Below are 18466 nucleotides of genomic sequence, written 5' to 3'. Positions count from 1 at the left end.
GTTTATTTGAAACTGGCTACAGTGTTGCGTTGACCGAACACTCGTCAAGTCGTCATTTCCTCGTTGTAGCGCTCGTCCTGCGGAAGTGTTTGAAAGTGCCATTGCGCGAGACGAGCGCGAGCTCCACGCTGCACGAGCTGATCAATAGGCCTCCGCACGCGGCATGTGTAAGTGAACACGCTCGAGTCTGATGTTTATAGTGTCTATGTACTGTAATGTATATGGAGTTTAACACAATAATAGTTGGTAACGTGGATTAGATCGAGTATGCTCGCTAGATCGTGTACTAAAGATATACACTTATGTATCATGTATATAATGCTACTTAACTGGGATTAGATAGTCTTTACCTGTTGCTTTAATATTTGAAGTTTCGCGTGATGTTTTTGTTTTTGTATTGGTCGTCTTATAAGGGTTTTTCTATCGCGTATTAATGTGGGTCGTGCCTGAGGTTTCTGAGCTAACGTTACTCTTGCACAGGGTGAAAGAAAGACAAGGCCTCGGTATGCAGGGACGACCATGTGCATTTCCTGATTCTTCACGCTTTTTTCTTCAAAATGTCTCAAGTCAGATGTTTGTCAACAATTTTAGCCGGATATTTTTTCCAGTATTCAAGTATTATTTTATGTACTACGTGCATTTATAATTTTCTCTATTATAAACTACACGCATACATTAGTTCTGAGATCACAAAGTAGAGAAAAGATTCGTCCTAAACATGTTAATAGATTAAATGTGGAATAGATTATACATGTCGAATATATTTAAACCCTTATTTTGGGCTTAATCATAAGATGCATTCATTTTGAAAATGTATTTCAAAATAAAAGCCAGGGGTTTTATGTAAAGTGTTTTTTTTTAATGATTGTTAAATATGTTGTGTGTTTTATTTATATATATATATATATATATATATATATATACATATATATACATATATATATATATACATATATACATATACATATATATATATATACATATATACATATATATATATATATATATATATATATATATATATATATATATATATATATATATACATATATACATATATATATATATATATATATACATATATATATATATATATATACATATATACATATACATATATACATACAATACACACACAAAGAAGTGAACAAAAATACTTTTTTTAAATCTGAAATTGAGATGAAATCAAAACATGCCTGGATATTTTATTACATTGGATACTATTGTCTTTTACAGTATTTTTTGTTTAATATAATTGTGTATCTGGATTTGTGATATTTTATCGCGAATTAACTTTAACATGCAACATTCTAATTTCTTGCAGTTAAAAGTTTTGGTTTAACCTGTCTTAAAACGCGTCATATTCAATCACTGATGCAGAGATGAAGCTAAACACAGTTTTGCAGGTTTGAAACACTTGCAGGATGTGTAAAAGGCCTTTAGCTTTAATCATGTAAACTGATATAGTGTGTTTCTCCATGCCTTCCCTTGTCCTCAACAACATTATGTGTAATGCGCTGGTAGTAGTTGTGGTTAAATTGGTCTACGGAAGTTAACAAACCGCAAAAAAGTTGTTTTGGTGTTGCAATGGTTTCACAGGAGGAAGTATTTTTGTGAAAGCATGAAGGATTTGTAATTGTCTTTCGTGGTTCGTCTGCAGGATGGAGTGGCAGCCGGATGAACAAGGCCTCCAGCAGGTCCTGCAGCTCCTGAGAGACTCCCAATCTCCAAACACAGCCACACAGAGAGCTGTGCAGCAGGTATCCTCATCAACACAACTCTCTGTTTGCTGCCATTCACACAACTCAAGGGATCCACGATATATGGGTGGTGATGATGACCATACTGATACTAAGAATTTGTAGTATTTTTATTAAAGTGCCTCTATTATGCTGTTTTAAAGATTCCTAATTTTGTTTTGAAGGTCTCCTACTATAGGTTTACATGCATCCGAATTACTTGCCGCATCACCTCTTTTTTCACAATATCTGAAACGGTTCAATAAAGGATTCAGTCTCTCTATACTTGATTATAACAAACTTGAAACCATTTGTATGTTTTGTTTATTCAAATTTCAATCATCAAAAACATGTCTAATCAGTTAAATGTAGTAATTGATTTTGGATTAGATTAACAACTTATTTGTATCATTGATAATTTATTATTAAAAATGTAAGAATAATACAGTCCTATAACATGTATTTTCTTCAGATAAAAAAAAAAAAAGGATTTAATACAAATATATTTTCAAAAACAGTGGTAATCAAGTGAATGCATATGCTTTTATAATGCTTTTATTCTAAGTGCTGCACAACAGAGATTTACTAAATTAAAACATGGACAAAAAATGAAATTCCTTAAGTAATGTTGAAATTGAATTTTACAATAGTAATATAGTTCTGTCATTATTTCTTCAAGTTAAATCAAACTTTTATTTTGACGGCTTGTAAGTGAAGACCTTTGAGTTTTACTCAAATAAAATGATGAAATGCTCTTTCCTGGATTTGAAACTTTGCAGACCTTTCACATTCACAAACCGCTACATTACGCACTACATGAAAGGTAATATCCGAAAAAGCATATTAGGGGCACTTTAAATTATTCATAAGTCTGACAGAGGTATTAGTATGAACATATTGATATCATTATGTAACATTACACCCTTATTTATTCATTTGTGAACTGTAAACTTAGTGTGCCAGATTTCAAAAGCACTAAACCGTTAACAAACTTTTTTTCAATGTACAATAATGTTTGGATTTTAAATGGGCCAAAAATATTGTCATAACTATCGGCTGTGAGTCTTTTATTTCAGTACATTGAAGTTAAATAGAAAAATCTTGGTAACACTTTACAATAATGTTCCATTTGCTATCATTAGTTAGTTAACTACATTAGTTAACATGCTAAATAACAATCAAAACTACTTCTAAAAGCAAGTTTTAGTGTAATGGTAATTTCAGCATTTACTAATACATTATTAAAATCCAAAGTTGTATGTTAATTTTTAGAGGACATGACCTGACAATGAACAGTTGTATTTTATTGCCTAATGTTAGCAAAGATTAATAAATACTGTAACAAATGTATTGGTCATTGTTAATTCATGTTAGTTAAAGGTATAGCGGAGGATGTTTTACTTCCTGGTGGGTAACCTATACTATTGGTCCTCCTAATTGTCAATCATTCTGGTGAATCAATCAAACTTTTCAAAAAGTGGAGAGGGCGGGTCTTATCTAAAATTTGGAAAGATCCTCCGCTATACCTTTAATGCATTAACTAATGGGACCTTTCTGATAATTGTTCAATATATTGTCATAATATAGATGAAATATACTTCACCTGTTTTTCTAAAATGGTGTCAATGTGCATGTTGAACTGCAGCTATTATTACAGTAACTGTAATATTCTTTTCTCTCAGAAACTAGAGCAGCTGAATCAGTTTCCTGATTTCAACAACTATCTCATCTTCGTCCTGACGAGGCTGAAAACTGAAGGTCGGTGTCTGGGTTTATTTTTGTGTAAAGCTTACCTTATTGCATGTTCTCATATTACACGTGTGTGTGTTGTTCCATAAGGTTTATATGCGACTATGATTATATAAATGTCTGTTGCCTTCCTTCCCGCTCCACAGATGAGCCAACTCGATCCCTCAGCGGTCTGATACTGAAGAACAACGTGAAGGTGCACTATCAGAACTTCCCTCCTGGAGTCGCACACTTCATCAAGCAGGAATGTTTGAACAACATCGGAGACCCTTCCCCTCTCATCCGCGCCACTATCGGTGAGTCTCTCCACGCGCTCTAGAGTAAGTCAAGCATCTACGTGAACTCAAATGTTATTGACTGGAAATTGCACTATTTCTTTTAAAACAACGTTATCTTTAGCAAATATCAGAATGAATATTACTTTTTCTTACTGCACATTATAATATTGTGATGCTTAAATTTAAGATTTCTCAAATTAATGATTTTTTATTTTATTTTTTTACATTTTTCGGTCAACAACATGAAAATAACTTTTTGTTTGTGCATCCCTACAGCTAGCAGTTATCATATCGTTCTGTTGCTAGTATGCTCTCAGTATTAGGAAATGTGATGATTCTTGTTCTTTCTGTCTTCAGGTATCCTAATTACAACGATTTCCACCAAAGGGGAGTTGCAGACATGGCCGGAGTTGCTGCCCCAGCTGTGCAACATGCTCAACTCAGAGGACTACAACATCTGCGAGGTTTGTGCCTTGCCTCAGCGCTCTTCATAGCTGCCTTAAGCTAGGTTTATACTCAACGCGTCCGCACAAGCGCGAAGCTGCGCGTGGCAAAATGACGTCATTGCGGTGTGGGTGGTTGTGCGTGTTGGGTGCGCATTTCGATTGGCGGTGTGCACGGCTTTTTTTGTAACAGCGCGTGTGGCTCTGCATCTGAAGATGCACAACTTCGAGCCTTAAAGGAGCATTGCGTAGGTTCTGAAATTTCTAACAGTTACTGACACCAGTGGCCGTTAGAGGAACTGCAGGCAGTCTCATGCTCGTTCTCGGTGCGCACACGCTCGTACGACCACATCAACCAGGGTTGCCGCAACAACCACTGAAGGCTCATCGAGATTCACCAGCATAATGTTTGAGGTAAGAAAACACCATTTGAAAACACTACCGATTGCCGCTGCTTACTAATAATGGCTGCCGTGCCGTACGATTATGTAAGCCCAAGTAGACGAGAACGCGCATGACGTCACATTTTGTGAATTTTCGCGCTGATTCGGGCCCGACTCCTCCACACACAATTGAGCCTACAGGCTGATAGAGGCAACCGTGGTGGACAGTCAAGGTGTCATTCTTTTTATTACATCATGGTTGGCTCATACATGTACAAATGAAAACTCAATCTTAAAGCTTTTTTTAAGTAAAAACCTACACATAGCTCCTTTTAAAGGGATAGTTCACCCAAAAATGACAATTCTGTCATTTACACACCCTCATGATGTTCCAAACCTTTAACGTTCATCAGGGAACTCAAAAGATGTTTGAATGAGATCTGAGAGATTTCTGTCTGTTCGTTGAAAGACAATTCACCCAAAACTCTGAAGCTTCATAAAGAGATCATAAAAGAACTCTGTATGTTTACTGATCATCAATGTTTAAATGTGAATAAAAGCCTAAATTAAATCTGTTCATCATATAAAGCGATCGTGTCTCTTCGGAAGACTGGGATTAAACCGCTCTTCATTCATTTTTTGATCGTAGGGGAATTACAGTTACCCACACAATGAAGGCCTGGAGTCGAAGTTGAAGTTCAATCATTTGACAGAGTTTACTAAAGACAAAGTTCTCCACACTTCCATAGGCTGTAGAAAATGAGTAAGAGTATCCAGCCTCATAATAACTGGATACAGAAATGTTTATACTTTCAGTCCTGGATTCACAGACAGGGCTTGGATTAAGCCAGGATTAGGCCTTTGTTCAATTAGGGCATTTAATTAGCTTTTATAAACGTGCCTTAGAAAAACATTACCGGTGTGCATCAGTGCAAGTTGCTTTCAGTCAAATATCCATTTTAGTGTGGACTAGCTTAAGCCATGTCTGTGAAACCAATGGATAATCAGTTGATGTCTTTTCTACAGGTTCTGAAAGGTTATCTTAAATTTCATTGAAAATATCTTGAATTTGTGTTTTGAAGATGAACGAAAGCATCTTATGGTTTTTGGAACGATATGATCCTCTTGCTCATTTATCCTGCTTGTCCTCTTCTATTTTGTCTTGCACATTTTCTTATGCAAATGTGTTTGGAAATGATGCAAGACACGGGCAAAGTGGTCGTGATGCTTCCTGGATCAGATCCAGAAATATTCCCCACTGGTGTGAGTTGTATCTTAGTTTGTTCTCATTCACGCACACAGGGTTCGTTTGGAGCTCTACAGAAGATCTGCGAGGACTCATCTGAGCTCCTGGACAGCGACGCTCTGAACCGACCCCTCAACATCATGATTCCCAAGTTCCTGCAGTTCTTCAAACACTGCAGCCCCAAGATCAGGTCAGTCAAGGGAACGATGGGGATACTTTTCATGTCCCGAATTCTGTTCTTGAATAAAACTTTGGCATATTTCTTGGAATCTAATGGTCGTTCATGTGGTTCTGCAGATCTCATGCTATTGCATGTGTGAATCAGTTTATCATCGGAAGAGCGCAAGCCCTGATGGACAACATTGACACCTTTATTGAGGTAAGCATGCTGGATTTAATAATCATTTTATTAAAGGGGTGGTTGATTATGATTTTACTTTTTTAACTTTAGTTGGTGTGTAATGTTGCTGTTCGAGCATGAACAACATCTGCAAAGTTACAATGCTCAAAGTTCAAAGCAAAGGGAGATATTTGCTTTTAAAGAAATTGCTTTTTAAGGACTACAACAAACGGCTGATAGGGACTATACAACATTTTTCTCGGGTTAGTGACATCACTAACCCTAACATTTACATAAACCCCGCCCCCGGGATCGTGATTTATAGATTATCATGACAGAATATGCTAATCAATGGCTAGAAGATAACTACACATAAGCTACATACATTCATACTGTATGTCATATGGAGGTAATTGAAGCTCCGCCCTCTGTGGCGGGAGCAGCAGCTCATTTGCTTTTAAAGGGACACGCTCAAAAACTGTGTTTTTGCTCACCCTCAAAAAGTGAAAATTTTAACATGCTATATAAAAATACCTGTGGGGTATTTTAAGCTAAAACATCACATTAACACTCTGGGGACATCAAAGACTTATTTTACATCTTGTGTAAAGACCATTATACCACCCCTTTAACATTATACACCCTATTTGGACAGTAATTATTTCTCATAGTTCATTCAGATTTGCATGCATTGATTTATTCAAGGTGCAGATGCAATTTCTGTGATCCTACGAACATGAGAATAATGCCGCTCATGACATCAGTCAGCTATTGTCAGTCTGTTATTGTTTATACAGCTAATAGACTCATGTTTTATTTAATAAGAAGAAAATACAACAGGTGGTGGGAGCAAAACACAGACATTTTGGATTCTGTCTGCAATAGTCACTGACTAGCACCTGTAAATGTCAAAATGACCTTTCGCACCCATGTTGAAACAATTACCGCCTGAATACGCTATACTGTAATCACTGTGTTAATCTTTTCCTCCTTGGCTGTTTCTCCAGAGTCTGTTTGCGCTGGCCGCAGACGAGGACTCAGAGGTGAGGAAGAACGTGTGCAGGGCTCTGGTAATGCTGCTGGAGGTGCGAGTTGACCGACTCATCCCTCACATGCGCAGCATCGTTGAGGTAAGAAGAGCTTGATGACCCAGAAGTGGTGTACATGTTGACCCATCAGAGATGCTGATGATGTCGACTGTTCCCGCAGTACATGCTGCAGCGCACACAGGACCCGGATGAGAACGTGTCTCTGGAGGCCTGTGAGTTCTGGCTTACACTGGCTGAGCAGCCCATCTGTAAGGATGCCCTCTCTGGACACCTTGCACAGTAAGTGACTTTTCTCTTTCCTTGGAAGAGTCATGCAATAAGTGCATTTGCTTCAGATGTCAACCGCACAACGTGACGTGAAATGCACAAGACGAGGAAAAAATCTGTTTTATGCTTTTTGTGAGCCCAGAATCTGTGTCAATCAAGAGGGGCTATACCCCTCTTGATCATAACCAGCCAAACCTTGACCATTTGATTCACACCAAGTCCAATTGATGCCTGGTCAACATAAAACTTAAGGGGGTCGCACACCGGACGCGCAGCTCGGCGGCGCGCCGCGCAGCGCCACGTCTTTTAAATTCGAACACATTATTCTCTATGAGAGTACACACACTGGCGGCGCCTTTCGGCGTCTGTCCGCGGCGGCTCAGGACCGTGTTCAAAATCCTGCTGCGCCACAGAGCGCCATTTACATAGTTTTATATAAAATGTACATGTGTGTGTCTCAAATCGTAGTTAATGTATATACGGACTTCACCCTGTGCTGCAATATACATTTAGTTTTATATTTATTTACAGAAATCGTAAATTGCTGATGTTATCGGATTTTCAGGTGACAGTTGTCCTAGACGCGGCGCTGAGCTGCGCGTCCGGTGTGCGGCCGCCTTTAGCCAGGCATTAGCAGCCAGTTTAACTTCTTTAGTGTGACTTATTTCCAGATAGCACAGGATTTAAAAAAAATAAAATGCAGTGGTAAATAACTCCTAGGAATTTGAGAGAGAAATTTATACCAAAATGACTTAAAATTATATATATTATTTTTGGACTTTATTATATTGTATTCTTTTCTTTTCTTTTGACATTTTAGACAATTAAAATGGCTGCAGATCAAACAGTATAGCAGAATCTGAACAAGTTGGAACCACTTGTATTGTTTTATTGTAATAATAATAAACAAATTATCATTATTATTATTAAAGATAATTAAAATAGCTGTCATCAACTGGTATTTTTTAAACGTATTAATTGTATAAAAATCATTTAATGAAAAAAATGACATTTTATACATTTAAAATAGCTGCAGCTTAAACAATATAGCAGAATCTCAACCAGTTGGCACATTTCTATTGTTCTATTTCTATACAGGTTCTAGCATTTGAACTTCCTGTCTGTTGCAATAGAGATTATCTCATGTTTCCTTTTTTTGTCAGAGATGCTCTTGACGGTTTCACATCCATCTTATATACCTCAAGTATCTTGATTACTAATTTTGACTTCCTGTCTTTAATCTCCCTTAGACTAGTTCCTGTTCTGGTGAACGGAATGAAGTACTCTGAGATTGACATCATTTTGTTAAAGGTAAGTTACTTTGCTTCATAATCCTAAGAAGTTCTACATCAGTCTGGCCTCGGGTATGATTACATCATTATTCCTGATTTTCTCCATGATTTTCAAGTATTCATACTGTCTGACCCAAGGCCTTTGCCACTCAATCATTGCTGTCCAGAATTGACCAGCTGTTTCTCATCACATGGTGACTTTCTACTTCCTGTTTAGGGTGATGTGGAGGAAGACGAGGCCGTGCCGGACAACGAGCAGGACATAAAGCCTCGCTTTCACAAATCTCGTACGGTCACCCTTCGCCACGAAGGTGATGAAGCGGAGGAAGGAGAGGACAGTGATGATGATGATGACGACGATGACGACAGTCTCTCCGACTGGAATCTACGTAAGTGTTTTAAATGAGAAACCAACCTGATGCTGGGGAAATATTTCCAATTTAAGCAAATATCACATACTTGGTGTTTTCTGTGGAGATGATTACACTCATAAATGTCATGAATGTCAGTGATGTTTCATTACTCATACTGTCTGATCCACAAAGCTTGCAGTTAGATTGGTGCTTGGAGAAATCCAAGAGGTCTAACCCTGTTCATTTGCTCTGTAGGTAAGTGTTCGGCAGCCGCCCTTGATGTCCTGGCAAATGTGTTTCGGGATGAGTTGCTGCCCCACCTGCTCCCTGTGCTGAAGGAACTGCTGTTCCACCCGGACTGGGTCAGTAAGGAGTCTGGTATCCTGGTGCTTGGAGCCATAGCTGAAGGTATAGTCCACTGGATGTGTAAAATGTAAACCTCTTTCTAATAAACCTTGACTTTGTTCTGACTTGAATGCTATAATACAGCTTACTAAATTCTACTAAATGTGCTGTGTACTGCCCACTGTTTTAGACTATGAAATATTTTATTAACAGTAATTTGCAATATAGTGAGGTCATGTGATAGTGTAGCATATTTAATTCAAGTTGCAATTTGGTCATCTTTGCACACAAAAAAATTGTGGCAATTTAATCTAGTCACTTTGGCAAATGTAAAAGTTAATTGGCAAATCTTTCATTCATAGCAAATCTGTAAAAAGGCTAAATGTAAAATGGATGAACATGCACACCACTTCTATTTAATATCCAAATTGACAGCAAAAATAAAGTAAAGATAATGTAATTTATTCCTGAAAATGAATTTTCAGCATCATTACTCCAGTCTTCAGTCACATGATCCTTCAGAAATCATTCTAATATCAGAATTGAATGTTCAAAAGAACAGCATTTCCTTTTAAATAGAAATCTTTTTAATAAAAAAAAAAAATCTTAACATTAGAAATGTCTTTACTGTCACTTATGAATTAAATGCAACCTTGCTAAAGTATTAATTTCTTTCAAAAGATACATTTCTGACCTCAAACTTTTGAACTGTAGTGTATGCTCTGCAAAAATATTTGAATGGAAGTATGACTGTTCTCTCTCGTCCCCAGGCTGTATGCAGGATATGGTGCTGTACCTGCCTGAGTTAATTCCTCACCTGATCCAGTGTCTCTGTGATAAGAAAGCACTGGTCCGCTCCATCGCCTGCTGGACTCTGAGTCGCTATGCACACTGGGTGGTCAGCCAGCCGCCCGACTCCTACCTCAAACCCCTCATGACCGAGCTGCTCAAACGCATCCTTGACAGCAACAAGAGGGTTCAAGAGGCCGCCTGCAGGTGTGTTTGAAGAACATCCAGTTACTCCATCCAGACCAACTCATAAATGACTATCCAACCATGTCTGCTAGGGGTGTAACAATAAACTCGTGTCACAATTCGATACAAATCACGATACGATCTTGATATTTTAAGCCAAAATAAGTTTTTTTTAAAACTATTTTTAGGGCTGAGAAACGATTAATCGCATCCAAAATAAAAGTTTGTTCACATAAATATACATGCATGTGTGTATTTATATATACAAAATAATTATGCACAGTACACACACATTTATTATGTGAACACAAACTTTTATTTTGGATGCGATTAATTGTTTCACAGCCCTAATTATTATAATAATATTATTCCCCCATTGCAGCATTATACATTATATAGTAGTGTCACTGAAACGCATGCTTTTATCTAAGCAGGCATTAGTTGGATCTCTTACACAGACTCGCTATTAATGCACTATATCAAAATAAACCATCTAAAACGCTTTGAATAATCATACTTCTAAAGTAATACTAATACTAAAGTAAATGTGATACAGTGAAAGCACAAACTTGATTTAAATCACCATGAGTTCCAGCGCACGTATCCTCTTCAGGCGATCAATGCAATCAATCGCAAGAAAGCGTGTCAAAATGACTATTGCCAAATTGTAAATGGTTGGTTCATCAAAAATGCTAATTTTGCATTTACTCACATGTTTTCATCTGTCATACAAGCATTTGAACATAGATTTTGTGCTTGATCACATTTAATCATATTTGCTGTAAGAGCGCTTTGGATGTGTGTGTGTGTGTGTGTGTGTGCAGCGCAGAAAACAATGCGCAAGAGGAACTGAAATTTTAGTTTCATAAGTATTCTAATCCTGACCGTAAGTATGACGCGTTTTAGTGACCAAAAACGCATTCTGTGTGAATGGCCCCTAAGGTGAGTTTCTGGTTTACAATGGTATAGCTCGTCACCTCGTCTGGCAAAGATTGAGTTCCACTGGTTTATCTGGTTGGCCAGTCAGCCTCCCAACCTCAAGAGCTAGAAAGTGCCTAAAATCCTCTTAAACGCATCAAACCAGACATTTCCCTGCTGAAATATCTTTAACCAGTCACCTTTCAGATAGGAAACGTGTTTCTGAAGATGTCGGCACGTTGAGCTAATGCAGATCCTTTTTTCTTTCCATCAGCGCATTTGCGACCCTGGAAGAGGAGGCCTGTACAGAGCTGGTTCCCTACTTGAGCTTCATTCTGGACACACTGGTGTTTGCTTTCGGCAAGTACCAGCATAAGAACTTGTTGATCCTCTATGATGCCATCGGAACCCTCGCTGACTCTGTCGGACACCATCTTAACCAGCCGGTAAGATCGTGTTCATTTTGAGCATGAACATGATTCTTGAATGTTTTCGTCTTTAATTAATTGTGCCTTTTTTTTTTTGTTGAGCAGGAATACATCCAAAAGCTCATGCCCCCTCTGATTCAGAAATGGAATGAGTTAAAAGATGAAGACAAAGATCTGTTCCCCTTGTTGGAGGTAAAGTACTTCTGCCCTTTTTGGATTGAGATATTCATACTTCATAGACCGAAATGTCTTAAGAATTTGTCCATTTTTCCTTGTAGTGTCTGTCTTCAGTGGCCACAGCACTGCAGAGTGGTTTCCTGCCTTACTGTGAACCAGTTTACCAGCGCTGTGTCACCCTGGTCCAGAAGAACCTCGCTCAAGCCATGGTCAGTCGACGTGCACGCTTGTTTGAGAATGAACACCATAGCATGTTGTCTTTAGTTTATTCCCTATATCTGTTTGTCCTGTTCTTGTTGTAGATGTATAACCAGCAGCCTGACCAGTACGAGTCCCCTGATAAAGACTTCATGATTGTGGCCCTTGATCTGCTCAGCGGTCTGGCCGAGGGACTCGGCGCTCATGTAGAACAGCTGGTCACACGCAGCAACATCATGACCCTGCTCTTCCAGTGCATGCAGGTACGGTTAAATCAGTTGGGATGAGCCCAACTCAAATCGGTTTAGTGGTCTTGCAGTCTGGTTTAGTTTATCCTCAAGTGCTAAAATACCTGAAACCGAATAAACTAAACATAATAAACAAAAAATAATTCAAATTATAAAGATAGAAAATGTCAAACACAACAAAACTTAAACTAAAATTAGTTAAAATAAAGAATATAAAATTAAAATCTAATTCAAAATATTGACAAAAACCAATAGTATCTCAATGATACAAACACTATATAATACACACTTGCAAATATTACATATAAATATTATCAGTAATCATGTGGTTTATTAAACCACACTGTTAAAATACATAATGTTATATAAATAATATAAACAATCAATGTATTTATGTATTGTAACAAGATCCTGCAGAGGGCGCCAACTGCCTTGTGATTGTTACACTTTACAGCATGATCAAATCCTTAGGCGTTTCTCAAAACCAAGTATGCAAAGTTTGGTAGTTTGGACTTGGCAAGTTCGACTCAGGAGTGCAAACTCCCGAGGATGAAAGTCTGGTAATTCTGCAAAAGGAAACAGCAGCGTACTTGATAACGTCACTCACCTCGCCTTGGCTATGGTTATCCTCACTGCATACAATAAAACGAAATATGATATAAAACACCACATTATATCTGCATATAACAATATAAAATGCAACCCTGCCTCTTTTCGTTGTAAAAAAAACAACAAAAACATTATTGTGGTTTAGGCAATATGTACACAAATACTCTGATTATCTTCGCTATATGTATAATAAAATGCGACAAAACACAACCCTTTCTCTTTTCACTTTTCTTTTTAAAAATTATGTGCACACATAATCTGATTATCTTCACTATATGTATAATAAAATGAAATGCGACATAAAAAAACCCTGTCTTATTTTGTTAGATGTCAGTTTTAATGAGCCATTATATAAGTATAAAGTGTAAGAAGTTTATACAATAGGAAATAAATACAAGAAAACAATTCAGTCAAACGTACAAAGGCAGCGCTCTAGTACAATGGTGTATGTATAAATAACTTAATAGAAGTGCTAATTGTGTGCTGTGTGAACGATGCCTAACTGGTTTATTTGTCATATAATTAAAGGACACCATGCCAGAAGTGCGACAGAGTTCGTTCGCTCTCCTAGGGGACTTGACGAAGGCGTGTTTCCTTCACGTGAAGCCATGCGTCGGTGAGTTGTGTTCTTTGACATACTGAGTAAACCTGACAATTGGAGAGCCGGTTTCTCATGCTAGCTGTTGCTTGTGTGTGTGTGTTGTGCTGGTCAGTTTGTCATTGTTGTCCGTTTACCCTCTCCAGCTGAGTTCATGCCTGTCCTGGGTGTCAATCTCAACCCCGAGTTCATATCTGTGTGCAACAATGCCACATGGGCCATCGGAGAGATTGCTATTCAGATGGGTGAGTGTTTGTGCGCACACAACTCCCACCCATATACACACTATTCATTGCGGTGCAGTTATTTTCTCTGAATGACATGTAATGCATTGTGATTCTGCAAATCCGATATCTGTCATGTTTTTTTTTAGATAGTATTGCTCACTCACTGTCGGCACTGTGCGGATTTGTTTGCTTATTTACTTTAAATTTTTATTCATTTGCAAGGAAAATGCTTTTGAAATGGGTTTGTTACTCTCCAGATTGTGACTCTCCATCTAGCAGTTAATTAAGCAATGAAGCCATCTGTCAGATAATTCTTTTTTTTTAGGCAATGGGCCACATTTAGGGAATCTGCTTTTATCATTAATCTTACATTTTTATTTGTCTGGTGTTTTTCCAGGTACGGAGATGCAGCCTTTTGTGGCCTTGGTTCTCAATAACCTCGTGGAGATCATCAACCGACCTAATACACCCAAAACTCTACTGGAGAACACAGGTGATTAGATCCAGCATGAACAATTCACACAATCACTGCATTAAAGTCACACTGAATATATGACGAACTCTTAAACAGACATTCGAATCCTGAATTACCTGTAGAAACTGTTCTTCTGATCTGTGTGGCTTTGACTGGTGCTGATTTTTAGCTTGAAACAATAAGACGCGCTCATGTCCCTTTTTTGTGCTTTTGAAACAGCCATTACTATTGGTCGACTGGGATACGTGTGTCCACAGGAAGTTGCCCCCGTGTTGCCACAGTTCATTCGCCCATGGTAAGATGATGATTGAACCTTTGAGTGCATCTTATGTGTGAACTTGTTCTGTTTTCATGCGTCTTAAACTATAGAGTCTAACGAACCTCTCCATTAACATCCCTTTATTTTATTACCTAGGTGCACGTCACTTAGAAACATTCGGGACAATGAAGAGAAAGACTCCGCCTTCAGAGGCATTTGCATAATGATTGGGGTAAATCCGGGAGGAGTCGTACAGGTGAGAGGGAAACCAAATCCATTGTCCAAATGGGGATCATTTTAAATGTAGTGATTTTTATAATTTAATAAAACGTACTTGCTGTATAGGAATATCAGAAATTAATGCATTCATTACTTCAATAGATCATAAATCACCCCAAAACCTTGATTATTTCTGCAGCAATATTACGTATGTCTTAAATATTGCTATAGTAATATATGTGACACATGTGACCCTGAATCACAAAACCAGTCATAAGTAGCACAGGTATATTTGTTGTACAATACATAAAAAGATGCCATTAAACAAGTATTTAAAATATACTGTCTTCATGTTGTTTCTAAATTAATTTGGAGAGTAACTGTGAAATTATTATATTAAAAATGTATAAAAACGTAAGTGTTTTTAATCGTGATTAATCAAAGAAAAATGCGATTAATCAAGGAAGGAAGGACTTTAAAAAAAAAAGTTTAAAAAAAAAGTGGACACCCCATGTCTAAATATTACAGTTTGGCTTTCATAACGTTTTTTTATTTGCTTTGACACAGGACTTCATCTTTTTCTGTGATGCTGTGGCCTCCTGGGTAACTCCAAAAGACGATTTGAGGGACATGTTCTACAAGGTACAAATGCGCTTCTTCAGTAACTAAAACTTTGATTTGTTGGGTTTACAGTTGGCCGAGATAGAAGCACTGTGTGATAACAGCATTTGTCCATACTCTCTCTAGATTTTGCACGGCTTCAAGGATCAGGTTGGCGAGGATAACTGGCAGCAGTTCTCAGAACAGTTTCCACCACAGCTGAAGGAGAGACTTTCAGCCTGTTATGGTGTGTAGATGCCGCCCCTGCTGACATGAGATTCTACTATTAGGTGAGAATAATCTCAGTGATAAAGTAACATTTCGAAATCATGCCGGAGAAACATCGAGCCACCTTTATCTTTACTTGCAGGTCAAATCTGCGGGAGGGTTACTGTCTGTTTGTGGGAACTACCTGCTGTTGGAGCCAAAGACGTGTGACGGTTTGCGATCTGTTGTGATCCTGCTTCATGTAGTGAAAGAGGATTTGATAGAGTTAATGTGAAATCAACCATTTTATTGTCACACTTTGGCTTCTTACTCGCTCATAACGGGAATGAAACCTGAAGCTCAGGGATCTTGATCGGGAGGGAGGGATCGTTCAGGCAAGATTCACCAGCTGCTTATTGGACAAAACGACGCCATTCAGTAGTCCAGCCTTAGCAAAGCATGGCTTCTCAGCTAGATGCCAAAAGCACACACACACACACACACACACACACACGGAAAATGCAACGAGCGGCATACATGCTTAAGGCAAACTGCCTGAACAAAATGAGGTTTTCTTTTGAGATAATCACCCAAAAATGAAAAGTTTTCATCCTTTTGTTACTCAAAAATCTGTGCGCCGTTGGTTAGCACAATCTTTTGCTTAAAACAAAAAAGTGGATTATATCTCCAAATAAGGACAAATGTTAGCGTTTAAGAGTAGATACGCAGTGTTTGAGAAACAGGCAATGTTTCTGAAGCCATGCAAATGCGTGAGCAACAGGCTGAAATTAAGTAGTTATTGACTGAAAATATTCCTCAATTATTTAACACAAGATGTACTTAAACCTTACTAACTTTTCTTCTGTATTCTTATACTTTTTTTTTTTTTTAATGCCGTAGTCATTATCCACTTTTGTGTTTTATGCAAATGTTCATTTTTGGGTGCACTTTCACTTTAAAAGTTATGAGTTTTGCTGGTAATTGTTTAACACGTGTTTGCTAATGACAAAAGCATGCAATCATTATGACATAAGTACATATTTCCGTATTTTCTGCCTGCTTGATTTCTTTGCGCGGCGGCACATTACATTGAGCTATATTTTCATTCCATGAACAAACTGCTATTAATGCATTGATAATTCTGCTTTAGCCTGTAAGAACCATATTGGAGTTGATGATTTTACGATGTTCACGTGATGTTTCATTAAGCGGATACTTGGTTTTGTTTCCTTTTTTTTTTTTGGTTAATCTAAAACGCATGGCAAGAAGGGCAATGAGGTTTCTTTACAAAGTAACTAACAAGTAATATTTTTCCGGTTTGATCGACGCGATCTATTTAAGCATTATTCCTTTTGTGTTGTGAACATCACATGTAAAGATTGATCTAAGAAACCTTGCACCAAGAATTCACTGTAGAGATTGAGTGTTTGCCTCTGCTGCTTTTAAAATAAATGATAGGGAGTTAAATAACTATAATTCTATAAGGAACTTTAGTTACAGGCGTTATTGATAAGCACTTTCTCTAAGGAGTCGGACTGTCAGGTTCCCCCTCATAAGATGGGGAACTATTGAAGTTATGAGTAAGAATGCTTGGCTTGTGTAGGGACAATCTAACATGAGTGATAAAGCGGTTTCTTTAATGAGCTTCGATTTAACACTGGGTATACTTTTAGCAAAGAGAACTAGCCTGTGTTATAGCATGTAATGTGGTAAGATTCTCCTACACGATATGCAATTGTTCTTTTAGACGGACTGATGAATTGTGTGAAAACGTGCAGTATAGGTTATCAGGAGTAAAAAATAAAATAGAAAAAAAATTTGATTTTAAGTATCATGTAATTGGAAGTGCATTGCTCTGTTGATGGGGTTTAGGAAAGGGTTCCCAAATCTTTTTTTTTTTGTCCCTTCTTTTTAGTTGTTTTGATCATGCTTGAGCTGTTGTCCTAGTTTTAAATGCCTTTAAAGCAATATGCATGTTCGTCTCTATGAAAAGTCAGTTGCATCTTAAGGTTTCTTCTCTCATCATTAAACACTAGCTCTGACAATCTCATTTTTAAAATGTATACTTTTTTTTTTGTAAGCTGCTCCACCCTTTAGGGTTGTTTTTTTCTTTCTTTCTTTCTTTTTTTTTTTTTTTTTTTGTAAAAGCCTATATTCCAACATTTAGACTGTATTTCAAAGATTTGAAAAAAAAAAACTTTGTTTAAAATGGGATGTGACCTACTTTAACATTTGATTAAAGAAAACTGAAGTTTAACCTTAAATAAAAAAAAAGAAGAAAAAAAAAGTGTAAATGCAAAGTGGGTATTATTGAAAATGGTGTGGTCCTATTTTACAATCATGCTGTTAAGGATTTAAAATTGGGAGAAAAAGCCTCAGTTTCTAAATGATTAGTGCATTTGCTCCAGTTACTGTAATAACAAAATGCTGCCAAGCAGACCTGTGTTCCTCCAAGACCGTGGTATCTTTTTATTTTTATTTTTATTTTTTATTTTTTTTACTTTTTCATTTAACATTGATTTTAAGTTTGTGTTAATATAGTTTTGTTTAATATATTTTATTTTGTGCACATGCACAAAGATTTTTTTAGACTTTAAAAGTTTTTTTTTTACTTTTGATTTTCTTTTTGTTTAAAGAATTTTTTAGTCAGATTTAAAAGGACAAATGCATTTAGCTTATGATTTTCAGAAAGTCTGCTGAAGCATTGCTTTTCCTCCCTCTTTCCCACTCTTCTTTTATGTTGACTTGTTTTTCAGTGATCACCTTTCTTTAAATTCTTTGAATGGAGAAATAAACATTTTCTGTCCAATGAAAACAAATTGTGGTCTCTGATTTTTAACTTTA

The 18466-nt window shown here is 37.2% G+C and overlaps 1 protein-coding gene across 2 annotated transcripts; it reads left to right on the top strand.

Moving 5' to 3' along the window:
* Positions 1 to 16: 16 nt before the first annotated feature.
* Positions 17 to 18441, top strand: tnpo2a (transportin 2a). 2 transcript variants are annotated; one of them, XM_082163256.1, is made up of 25 exons: positions 17 to 167; positions 1661 to 1760; positions 3422 to 3497; positions 3635 to 3784; positions 4124 to 4230; positions 5895 to 6028; positions 6136 to 6217; positions 7186 to 7308; positions 7388 to 7506; positions 8745 to 8805; positions 9004 to 9175; positions 9395 to 9547; positions 10255 to 10480; positions 11652 to 11823; positions 11911 to 11997; positions 12084 to 12191; positions 12285 to 12443; positions 13566 to 13653; positions 13782 to 13880; positions 14260 to 14355; positions 14557 to 14632; positions 14753 to 14852; positions 15383 to 15457; positions 15563 to 15705; positions 15786 to 18441. In XM_082163256.1, the coding sequence occupies exons 2-24, from the start codon at positions 1662 to 1664 to the stop codon at positions 15668 to 15670; spliced, it is 2670 nt and encodes an 889-aa protein (XP_082019382.1). In that variant the 5' UTR covers positions 17 to 167; position 1661; the 3' UTR covers positions 15671 to 15705; positions 15786 to 18441. The 2 variants fall into 2 exon arrangements, with proteins under 2 accessions (XP_082019382.1, XP_082019383.1); XM_082163257.1 differs by lacking the exons at positions 14260 to 14355; positions 14557 to 14632; positions 14753 to 14852; ... (1 more) ...; positions 15563 to 15705; positions 15786 to 18441 and having other exon boundaries at positions 13751 to 13872.
* Positions 18442 to 18466: the final 25 nt, after the last annotated feature.

Source organism: Leuciscus leuciscus (genome assembly GCF_965113295.1).
Source record: "Leuciscus leuciscus genome assembly, chromosome: 1".
NCBI lineage: Eukaryota > Metazoa > Chordata > Actinopteri > Cypriniformes > Leuciscidae > Leuciscus > Leuciscus leuciscus.
This window is presented reverse-complemented; position numbering and strand designations above follow the sequence as displayed.